General features: G+C 47.7%; 1 protein-coding gene across 1 annotated transcript in view; it reads left to right on the top strand.

Annotated features, from left to right (window-relative positions):
• ACTR1B (actin related protein 1B) overlaps positions 1–11,441 on the top strand; it is a 58,222-nt gene that overhangs the window by 36,952 nt on the left and 9,829 nt on the right. Inside the window, exon 5 of the mRNA XM_029604314.1 lies at positions 4,727–4,851. Coding sequence (XP_029460174.1) covers positions 4,727–4,851 — 125 coding nt within the window. The remainder of the gene's footprint in view (positions 1–4,726; positions 4,852–11,441) is intronic.

Below are 11,441 nucleotides of genomic sequence, written 5' to 3' on the forward strand. Positions count from 1 at the left end.
CGGCGGCACTGCCTGTCGGGACACTGGAACCTCCCCGTGTTGATACGGTGGTCGTTGCTGGTTCCTCTGAGGAGGAAGCTCCATCTAGGCTGGCTGAGACACCAAGGCCTGCAGCCCCATCCAGCTTCACTGGTACCTACACTTCTGGATGAAAGCCAAGCACCTAGGGCCCCATCCCCTGTCTGTTTCAATGAGGATGAGGGCCCCTATGACACCTGGGGGGATGATACCATGGAGTCCTCCTCCAGTGGCTCTGAGGGTCTCCCCTCAGAATCTTCTCCTCCGGAAGAGTGAAGAAATTCTCCATCTGAGGATTTAACCTTTGCAGGATTTGTGAGGGCGGAAGCCATCCCATTTCAGTTACTAATAGAGGAGGCTGCCAGAAATACTTGAAATCCTTTTGTTCATGGAGCCTCCTCAGGGGATTGTGGTGGTCCCGGTGCATGATATCCTTAAGGAGTTACTGCTGAGAAAATGGGAACACCCCCACACAGTGCCTCCCATGAATAAGAAGGCTGGCGGAGTTTACCTCATCCAGGTAGCTCCCGGATTTGATAAGCGACAGTTCCCCACCAATCGGTGGTAGTCAAATCTGCTCCCAAGAGAACCAAGTGGTCTCAGACCCATTCCTCTGTGCCCCCAGGGAAGGATCACAGAGCGATGGACGCTCTTGAGAAGAAGGTTTTCCAGGATACCATGCTCATTGCCTGCATAGCTTCCTACCAGCTCTACATGAGTCTGTACTCGAGGGACATTTGGAAGCAGGTGCAGGAGATGGCCAAGCAGCTGCCTCAGCAGCAGCAGCAGGATACCCTCGTGTCACTGATGCACAAGGGCCTGGAATGCGAGAAACATGAGGTCCGAGTGACTTATGTTTTTGAGATAGCATTGAGAGTCTGTGCAGTGGGAATTGGCGCTGCAGAATGGCATGGTTGCAGGCCTCGGATCTCTGACCAGAGGTACAGGAAAGACGCACTGACGTGCTGTGTACTAGGGAGAATCTCTTCTGAGATAGGGTGAGGAATGCGATGGCCCAGCTCCAGGACCACCATGAAACCCTCCAATAACTCTCCGCCAGTACTCCAGGTCAGTCTTCTTGGCTAGGAGGTCAGCAGGATCGGGGCAAAGGAAGTCTTTCACCAGAGAAAGTACTATACTCCACCCCCTCACTCGCATCGGGGCTCCTGTGGTCATCCCAGGCAGCAAAGAGCCCCCAAGGCCCAGCCAGCACCTCAGTCAACTCCAGGGACGAAGTTTTGACTGGGTTGTAGGGAGCGTAGTCCAGTTACCTATACCCAGGACGAAAGATCTGTAAGTTGGGGGCAGGCTGCGGTTCTTTGCGAACTAGTGGTCCAGTATAATCTCAGACCAGTGGGTTCTTTCCATCGTCCATCAGGAGTACCACTAGGGCAAAGAGGGTGAAGATTTTAATCCAGATACTTCCTGATTCCAAAGAAAACAGGAGGACTCCGTCCCATCTTAGACCTAAGGGCCTTGAACAGATTTATCAAAAAAGAAAAGTTCAAGATGGTTTCCCTGGTCACCTTGATTCTCCTTTTACAAAAAGGGGACTGGCTTTGCTCCCTCAGTCTGAAGGACATGCACACACACATTGAGATCTTTCCAAGCCACCGGAAGTGTGTCTGATTCATGGTGGGAAAACAACACTTCCAGTATCAGGTGTTGCCATTCGGGCTAGCGCCAGCCCCATCGGTCTTCACAAAATGCCTAGCCATGGTGGTGCCGGCGCACCTCCGGGGGCTGGGGTGCATGTTTTCCCTTATCTGGATGATTGGCTGGTCAAGACCACATCTCAGGCAGAGCCGTCAGATCCATGCGCTCGACCATCCGGGTGTTGGTGTCACTAGGGTTCATCATCAACTACCTGAAGTCCCATTTCAGCCCATCATTTCAATTGAACTTCATAGGAGGCCTGGTGGACAGAGCTCAGGCCAAGGCCTTCCTGCCTCATCAAAGGGCTATCACTTTGACTGTCGAGGCCGAGATTTAGCAGAGTCAGCAGGTGACAGCATGGCCCATGTAGAGGTTGTTGGGCCTTATGGCCGCAACCGTCCATGTCACTTCCTTGGCAGATTAGACATGCACAGGGCCCAATGGACCTTGAGTCACATTGGGGCCAGGTCACACCGAACCTCCAAGATCACATCTAAGTCACCTCAACCCTCCAAGACTCTTTGTCGTGGCGGCGGGTACGTTCAAATCTGGAACAGGGGATCTCTTTCCAAAGTCATCCTACACAAATTGTCCTAACCACAGATGGGCTGGGGAGCTCACGTAGATGGACTGAGCACCAAGAGTTTCTGCTCTGTCCAAGAAAGCTGTTGCCAAATGAATTTCCTGGAGCTCAAGGCAATCAGGTATGTGCTATTCACTTTCAGAGATTGGCTGTCCAACAAAGTTGTTCTGATCCAAACTGACAACCAGGTAGTGATATGGTATGTCAACAGCAGGGAGGTATGGTCTTGTTCCTCCTGTGTCAGGAAGCAGTTCAGATCTGGTCATGGACCCTATCCTACGCGGGATGGTGCTCAGGGCCATGTACCTGGCTGGGGGAGAGAACGTATTAGCGGACAGACTGAGTTGTGCCTTCAGACCCCACAAGTGATCCCTGGACCACCTGGTTGCGAATCAGATATTCCGCCTCTGGGAGAGCCCAGATGTGGATCTTTTTGCATCCCTTTGCAACAGAAAGATGCCTTTGTTCTGCTCCCTGTACAGGACAGGCGGTAAACCAGCCTCTGACACCCTTGCCTGATGGGGCAAAGGTCTTCTGTACACGTAACCTCTGATTCCCTTAGTGGCGAAGACTCTCTTGAAGCTTTGTGAGGACAATGGGACTATTATCCTCATAGCCAGGTGTGGTTTCCCCTCCTACGGGAGCTGTCCATCCGGAGATTGATCAGTCTGGGGACTTCTCTAGACATCATCATGCAAGATTGAGGTAGGTTATGACATCCCAATCTCCAGGCCCTGTCGCTCACAGCCTGGATGTTGAGAGGTTAACCACTTGATCTCTCAGAGGATGTGTCTCGGGTCCTGGTGGCTTCTAGAAAGCCTTCCACTAGAAAGTCCTATGGACTGACATGGAGGAGGTTTTCTGCGTGGTGTGAACAGAAGACCTTAGATCCGTTCTCCTACCCTACACAAAAACTGCTTGATTACCTTCTACACCTATCGGAAGCTGGCTTAAAAACCAATTATGTTAGAATTCATCTCAATGCGGTTGACACATACCAGCATGGTGTAGATGGTATGCCCATCTTTGTACAGCCTATAGTTGCACGATTCATGTGGGGCCTGTTTCAGTTTATGCCTCCCCTAAGGTTTTTTGCTGTGTCTTGGGACCTCAACTTGGTATTAGCTCAGCTGATCAAATCTCCTTTTGAACCGCTGCACACCTGTGACCTGAAGTACCTGACCTAGGTCTTTGGTGGCAGTCACCTCAGCATGCAGGGTCAGTGAACTCCGAGCCTTAGTGACTTATCTATCTTACACTAAGTTTTATCATGGCAGGGTGCTTTTGCGCCTAAGGTGGTGCGGATTTCCATTTTAACCAGTTCATTGTCCTGCAAACATTCTTTCCCAGGTCCCATTTGCACCAAAGCAAACGAGCCCTACACAATTTGGACTGCAAGCGAACCTTAGCTTTCTATCTGGAGTATACAGAAGCCCATAGACTCCACCCAACTTTTTATTTCTTTTGATCGGAATACATTGGGCATTGCCGGTGCCAAACAGATACTATTGAATTGGCTAGCAAATTTCATCTCCTTCTGATGCCCATTCAGGACTGCATCTTGGGGGTCATGTCAAGGCTCATTCTGTCTGAGCCCTGGCAGTTCCTATGGAGAAGATCTGCAAGGCTGCGATGTGGAATTCTATCCATATATTCACATCTCGCTATTGCTTGGCTAGGAATAGCCGATGCAACAGTAGGTTTGGCCATTCTGTCCTTTGGATTCTGAGGTGTAGAATCCAACTCTCTCCTGCCTAGGGCCTGTTGTTTGGGTTAGGGCTGTTTCCCCCTCTGTTACCAAGAGCACCAGTGTTGTGCTCATTGGCACCTTGTTTGGGTATCCGTTGGTCCCTCTTTTATGCTGGGGAGCAGCCTGTAGCTAGGGATTCACTCGTGTGAGGACTACCATCCTGCTTATCCTTGGAGAAAGCAGAGTCGCTTACCTGTAACAGGTGTTCTCTGAGGACAGCAGGATTTTAGTCCTCATGTAACCCGCCCACCGTCCCAAAGAGATGGGTTTCTCTTATTTGTTGATTCCCATATAATTCTCTGTTACAATACTGAAGAAGGACCCCGCATGGACGCGTGGTATACGGCAGGCTGGGCATGCCCAGCGTGGCAAGTCAAAGTTCTAGAAACTTTGACATAAGTTTTCTGTGTTGGGACTCCATATGGTGATGTCATCCATGTGAGGAATAACATCCTGCTGTCTTCAGAGAACACTTGCTACAGGTAAGCAACTCTATCACCACCCTAAAATAAAACCATGTCTAACAAATCCTGGCACACAAAGAGGAGAATTGTTTCTGACTTTAACCAGGACTGGGCGCTGGAATTGAGCCCAGCCAAATTCTTTACACATCCTTACTCTTGTGTACAGATAGACAGGTCTTGGTTTCATGACTCATCTGAAAGGAGATATTTTGTGACTATTTGCTGGTCATTCTGTTTTTGTTTATGGTCCTCTAGCATCCAGTCCTGCTGACCGAAGCACCATTAAATCCAAGCAAGAACCGTGAGAGGGCAGCTGAGGTTTTCTTTGAGACTTTCAATGTTCCAGCTCTCTTCATCTCCATGCAAGCCGTCCTTAGCTTGTAAGTAGCACCGAGGATGTTAGTATTAAAGGTCTCTTACTAAACCTTCCCACACATGCTCTTTCTCAACTCTATCCCCCCAAACATCCCTACATCCTGCTCTTCATAGGGTTTGTGTATTTTAAGGTTAAACATTTTTATTGATAACACTGGTAATGCATGAATATCCAGAGACACAAATATAAATAATAATATAAAGAAAAAATACCAATGAATTACTCCCTTTTTAACCCCACCGAATCAAAAATGTAAACAGAAAAAAGGGTCAGTAAAGAGAGAACATTGCTGTACAACAAATTTTCAATTGTCCAGTTATAAGTATTAAATGGAGAAACTGATATATTACTGCTACAAAGAGCATGTTCTGTTAAATCAGTTTTTATATCACATTTCCACACATCTGTTGATATTTTTATAACATTACTCGATTTGAAAGTGAAAAGATATTTAAATAAACACAAGACTTTGAAGCATCAAATCTAAGAGACTCAAATCGTCCTGAAATATATTGGGAAGAATGTTGTGTAAAAAGGGTATTTACTTAATGTGCGATTTTTATAAGTATGTAAAGGAATCATGTTATTGGAACCCACTTTCTCTAGGGCAAAATTCAAAAGATTATAGAGTGGACTGTATTCCCCATCAACAAGTCTTGAACTATCAGTACTCCTTTTCTGGCTAGTCTATTTTAAACTGAAGATTTGCAGGAGGAAACTCAGAATTACCTAAAAAAAAAAGGTTGATCCGGGGAGACAGACTCTGACAATTGCATATTCCCTGTACGTACCCAGATCAGTCCAAACTCCTGGGTTTTGTACCCTTGCCAGCAGATGGAGACAGATAGTTTTATTGAAACTGCTTTATAACGTAGAGTGCCACCTTCGGTCCCTCCGGTTTTTTCTGTCTCCAACATACGGCAGATAGTGCAAAACCTGCAGTTTGAATTAAAAAAACAAAAAAATAGAAGAAGATTTGGAGAAATTTCAGAAGGAGCCTTCTGGGGAGTTGAGGTCATTTCATTTCATTTTTCATTTAATAAAATGTATTAATCGCTTCAAACAAAAGGCTGAAGCGATGTACAATAAAACATACATAAAATAGTAAAACACACACAAAGCTAAAACAAACTATATACATAAGTACATCCTCTAAACAAGAAACATACTATAACTTCAAAAAATATCACCACCACTTAGATGGAAATATAATTATTACTAGACTTGAAAAGTCTGCTGTACAAGAAAATCTAAAAGTTTTACTACAGAGATTTAATTTTAAGTTGGCCAGCAAGGAGTTCCCCAAGGAAGGTGCTGCCACAGAAAAAGCTGATTCTCTTGTAGAGGATAAGCAAACAGATATGACTGACAGTTGGGCTAAACTCCCTGTCAAGGCAGACGAGCAGGGGGTTGGTGACCCTTCTTTAGCTCTCTCCTGTTACTGCGTGACTGACATCTGGTGGTTCAGATCCCTCAGCTTTCACGAGGCAGCGCTGTGACCCGCTGGTGATCCTGTCCGCTCCATCAAGGACGCAGGGGAGTATCTTATTTCTTTTGGCTTCCCTTCTTTTCCTGGTAAAGTTTTCTTACCAAAAAAAAAAAAAGTAAGCGTAATTTCTCTGCCGCTGTTTTGCTGCTTAGTTCGGGGAGGATAGGTGACCAAGTGGGAGCAGTGCAGCAGGCAAGTTTTCCCGGCTTTTTTTTTTCTCGGTGGTGCTGTCAGGGGCTGGTTTCAGACCCTAAGCATGCGTATTTGGTCATGCCAGGCCTGCTGGGAGTTGCGCTCGCGGCTCAATCATTTCAGCCTGTGTGCTGTAGGTGGGGAAGCCGCATCGGCAGGGCCCTCTCATTTTTTTGCTGCATCTTCAGCGCGCCATGCCAGAGCTTCTCCCTGTGGCCTCTCTCTCCAGTGTGGGATGGGGTTAGCGGCCATTTTGGATTCTACCACACAGCCGGCCATGTGGTCTCTCGCAGTTTCGGGGCAGCCCCAGGCCTTCTCTTCTGAGTCTCTTCCCAGCTGCTTCGGGTCCTGGGATAGTTCAGGATGACCTCGAAGGGGATGATTTCCTTCTGGATGTGTGGCCTGCGTATGTTGGATCCCCTCAGAATCATGATTCTGATGACTCTCAGGTTTTTTTCCTCTGAGTTTGTTCTCCTGTTGCACAGGAAAGGTTGGAGGGGGCAAGGTGATTCTCAGCCTTAACCCCAGGAGGGGGGGGGGGGGCTAAAATGTGAATAAAGTTTAATTCTCCTAAGAGCAGCTGAGGGACCTAGGCATCTTTTCGGCTTGGCTTTGGGTTCTAGGGACCTACAGGATGATATGGGTGATTCAGAGGTTCTGGTCACAGAAGGGGATTATCGTAGGGTGGTCCATCTGTTCCACAAGGAGGAATTGAGACCACTTATTCCCCAATTTCTGGAAGAGCTGGGGATTAAATTCATCCAGGAAGAATCTGATAATAGTGGATCCAGTCCTGGATGGGTTTCAGAGATCGCCGAAGGCTTTTCCATTGTCAAAACAGGTGAATAAGTTGGTGAACCTGGAGTGGGAAACTCCAGAGGCAGGCCTCATAGTAGCCAGGGTGATGGCAAAGTTATATCCTTTGACAGAGGATACTGTGGAGCTGTTGGTGTTACCCAAGGTGGATGATTCGGTGTCGGCAGTGACCAAGAAGACAACCTTTCTGGTGGTGGGGTTGGCCGTGCTGAAGGATGCCCAGGACCGAAAGCTGGAAATTCATTTCAAGAGGATGTTTGAAGTCTCGTCTTTAAGTCTTAGAATGGCATTCTGTGATATCCTTATGCAGAGAGCCTGTCTGCTTTGGGTGCAGAAGGTGCAAGAGAAGGGCTCTACCCCGGCAGCTGGTTCCAGAGGGGCGGTCCAGTTGGAAGCCAGAATGGCCTATATGGCGAATGCGCTGTATGATTTGGTTCAGACATCTGCCAGGAGCATGGTCTCGGCGGTAGCAGCACGCAAGCTCCTGTGGTTACATAATTGGTCGGTGGACAGTTGGTCCAAGTTGCAGCTGTGTAATCTTCCTTTTAAAGGAAAATCGTTGTTCGGGGAAGATCTGGAGTAGCTGATGAAGCATTTTGGGGAGTCAAAGGGGAATAGTTTGCCAGAGGATAAGAAAAGCGGCAAGAAAACTTTCCCTTCACGCTCCCTCTTCAGGGCTATGAGGAGATTTTGACCCAACAAGGCTACTTTTTTTTTTTTTTTCAGGGAAGCAGAGTTTGTGAAGGCAGCAGTTCTTTTGGGCAGCCAGAAAACAACCCATGATAACTCTGGTTAGGGGACCGGAGTAAGTAAATCAGGCTGGTCCACTCTTCCATGGAGGCTATCGGAGGGAGACTAGACCTCTTTTACGAGAAGTGGACCAAGATAACATCGGACCAATGGCTCCTGGAGGATATAAGAGACAGTGATGTGTTCGCGACCGCTTAAAGAAGCCTTTGTAGTGTCCTATTGCGCATCCTTTGTCAAATGGGAGGCAATTTGGGATACGTTGCAGAGGCTTTAGAGGCTAGAAGCAATTGTGTCGGTACTGCCGGAAGACCTCAGCCAAGGGAGGTACTTTGTTTACTTTGTGGTGCCCAAAAGGAGAGCCCTTTTCGTCCCATCCTGGATTTCCAGAAGATAAATGCGGCTCTGCGGGTTCTGTGTTTCCACATGGAGATATTGAGAACTGTAATAGCAGCGGTCCGCAAAGGACAATTTCTTGCATTGTTGGATTTATGGAGGCTTATCTGCACATTCCCATACACTCAGAGCATCAGCGGTTTCTACGGTTCATGGTGCTAGGGCAGCATTTCCAGTTTCGAGCTCTCCCTTTTGGGTTAGCGACAGCTCCGTGAACATTCAAGAAGGTGATGATTGTGGTGGTGGCTGCTCTGAGAGAGGGGATTCTGGTCCACCCTTATCTAGACAGGTGACTTATCCGAGCGATGTCAGAGATGGAGTGCAGTCAGTCGATTCAGCGGGTCATGGAGATGTTGTGATCGCTGGGCTATAAATCTAGCAAAGAGTCACCTAGTTCCATCCCAGTCGTTGGAATACCTGGAAGTGAAGTTCAATACCTATCTTGGCAAAGTATATCTTACCTCAAAGGATTATGAAGCTGCAGGCTCAGGTGGTTCGGCGACTGCAACTGATAGTGCCCAGAGCCTGGGATTCTTTGCAGGTGCTGGGTTCAATGGTGTCTATGCTGGAACTCATGCCATGGGTGTTTGCGCATGTGTCCTTTCCAGACAACGCTTTTGTCCAGATGGAGGAGTTCCATTGCCCTTTGCCATTCCAGGGAGATTCCAGGTCCAGTCTTTCGTGGTGGCTATCTTGCCACAATTTGGAGAAAGGGGTGGAACTGGAGACTCTGGACTAGGTAGTGGTGACCACTGATGCCAGTCTCAGGGGTTAGGGGGCAGTCTGAAAAGGGTGGATGGCCCAAGATCTTTGGTCGCCAATGGAAGCGTTCTGGTCTGTCAGTTGATTGAAAACAAGGACGATGTGCAGATCAACATTTCCTGCAGTAAGTCAGTGGCCTATATCAATCACCAGAGTGGGATGAAAAGCTGTGCAGTGGCTAAAGAGATACAGGAGCTGTTTGCCTGGGCAGAGCAGTTTCTGGTGGGGATAACGGCATCTCATGTAGCTGGGGTAGACAATGTGCAGGTGGGTTACCTCAGCAGGCAACAGTTGTTTCCTACAGAGTGGGAGTTGTCTGCAGAGGCCTTAACCCTCATACAGTTCAGGTGGGGCAGTCCACAGCTGGATCTGATGGTATTGCAAAGCACTGCCAAGGCTGTGCGCTTCTTCAGTTGCAGGCGGGAGATCGGCTTGGAAGGGATCGACACATTGGTTCAGCCCTGACCATCTGTTGTATGTATTTCTTCCATGGCCTCTTGTCAGTTGAGTATTGCAATGCATAGAGAGACACCCAGGAAGGATGGTTCTGTTGGCATCAGAGTGGCCGTGTGGTCCGTGGTGTGTGGATCTCGTTCGTCTCGCGATAGACGGTCCCATCAGATAGGCTCACTTGCCGGGGTTACTGCAACAAGGGCCCATATTCTCGGATCAGGCGGATTGCTTCTGTCTCTTGGCTTGGCTTTTGGAAGGAGGCAGCAACAGTTGAAAGGATACTTGGAGCCAGTTATTGCTGCTTGACGTCAGGCTAGGAGGCCTCCACTTCTCTTGCTTATGTTCGAATGAGGGGAGTGTTTGAGTCCTGGTGCTTGGAGGAAGGTTTAGAGCCGTTGCAGGTGAATATTCCTCAGAGCCTGGCATTTTTGCAACTGGGTTTGGCGAAGGGCCTGGCCTACAACTTGCTCTGAGTGCAGGTAGCATCATTAGCATGTTTTCGAGGGAAGTTAATTGGAAAGCTGTTGGCCTCCCATCCAGATGTATGTTTTCTGAAGGGGTAAAGCATTTGCGTCCTCCGGTTTGTAGGATGTGTCTGTCCTGGAGCCTTAATTTAATTCTGAAGGTGCTTTGTGGTTCTCCTTTTGAGCCTTTGCGAAGGGTGCCTTAAAAAGGATCTCACCTTGAAGTCTTGTCTTTCTGGTGGCGATTTGTTCAGCCAAGCAAATTTCAGAGCTTCAGGCTTTGTCGTGTAGAGATCCATCCTTTCTTGCAAAATACTGACGACAGTGTGTCTACATACGGTGCCTTCGTTCTTGCTGAAGGTCATTTTCTCGTTTCATATTAACCAGTTGGTCGAACTTCCTGCATTTTCAAATTTGTCGTCTTAAAACGCCGCTTGGAAGGGAGCTTCACTTAATGGATGTTCGTTGGACTCTGTTATGGTACCTTAAAGTCACTAAAGGTTTTCGGTATTCAGATCATTTGTTTGTCTTGTTTAGTGGAGCAAAAAAAGAAAGCAAAGCATCTAAGGCCATTGCATGATGGTTAAAGGAAACTATTTTTTCAGCCTATTTTTGTAAAGGTCAGATGGCCCCAGAGGGTTTGTGTGTGCACTCTACGAGAGTGTAGGCTACCTCCTGGGTGGAGTGTCAGTTGGTATCGCCGCAGGAGATCTGTAGGGCAGAGACATGGTCTTTGCTTCACATTTTTACCAAACATTACAGATTGGATGTACAGGCTCTAGAGGAGGCTATGTTTGGGGAGAGTTTTGCAAGCAGGTCTTTCGGGTTCCTGCTCAGTGTAGGGGAATTTGGGAACATCCTATTTGTCTGGCTGATCTGGGGTATGAACGGGAAAGGAAAATTGGTTCTTACCTGGAATACCACAGATCAGTCCAGAAGCTCATCCCCTTGTTTTTGAAAGACCATTGTTGATTCAGTATGTGTATATTGCAGAATGTACTGATTGTGTATAGGTTGGTTCTTTCAGTTTTATCCTGGATTTGAGGGCTCTCAGTTCTGGGGGATCAACCCATTGTTTCTGTGCTCGCCCTGGAGGGGGGTTGGAGTTAGTTTGAGAACTGTTCTATCTTGGCTTGGGTACAATTCAATACTGAGGAATTGCAGGTGATACTCTTGATTATGTAGTAGTGCCTGAAAAGTTTTTGTCGTCTGCCTCCATCTGCTGGTAGGAATGCAAAACTCACTTATCTGGACTGATCTGTGGTATTCCAGGGA

This window comes from Rhinatrema bivittatum, chromosome 5, assembly GCF_901001135.1.
Source record: "Rhinatrema bivittatum chromosome 5, aRhiBiv1.1, whole genome shotgun sequence".
NCBI lineage: Eukaryota > Metazoa > Chordata > Amphibia > Gymnophiona > Rhinatrematidae > Rhinatrema > Rhinatrema bivittatum.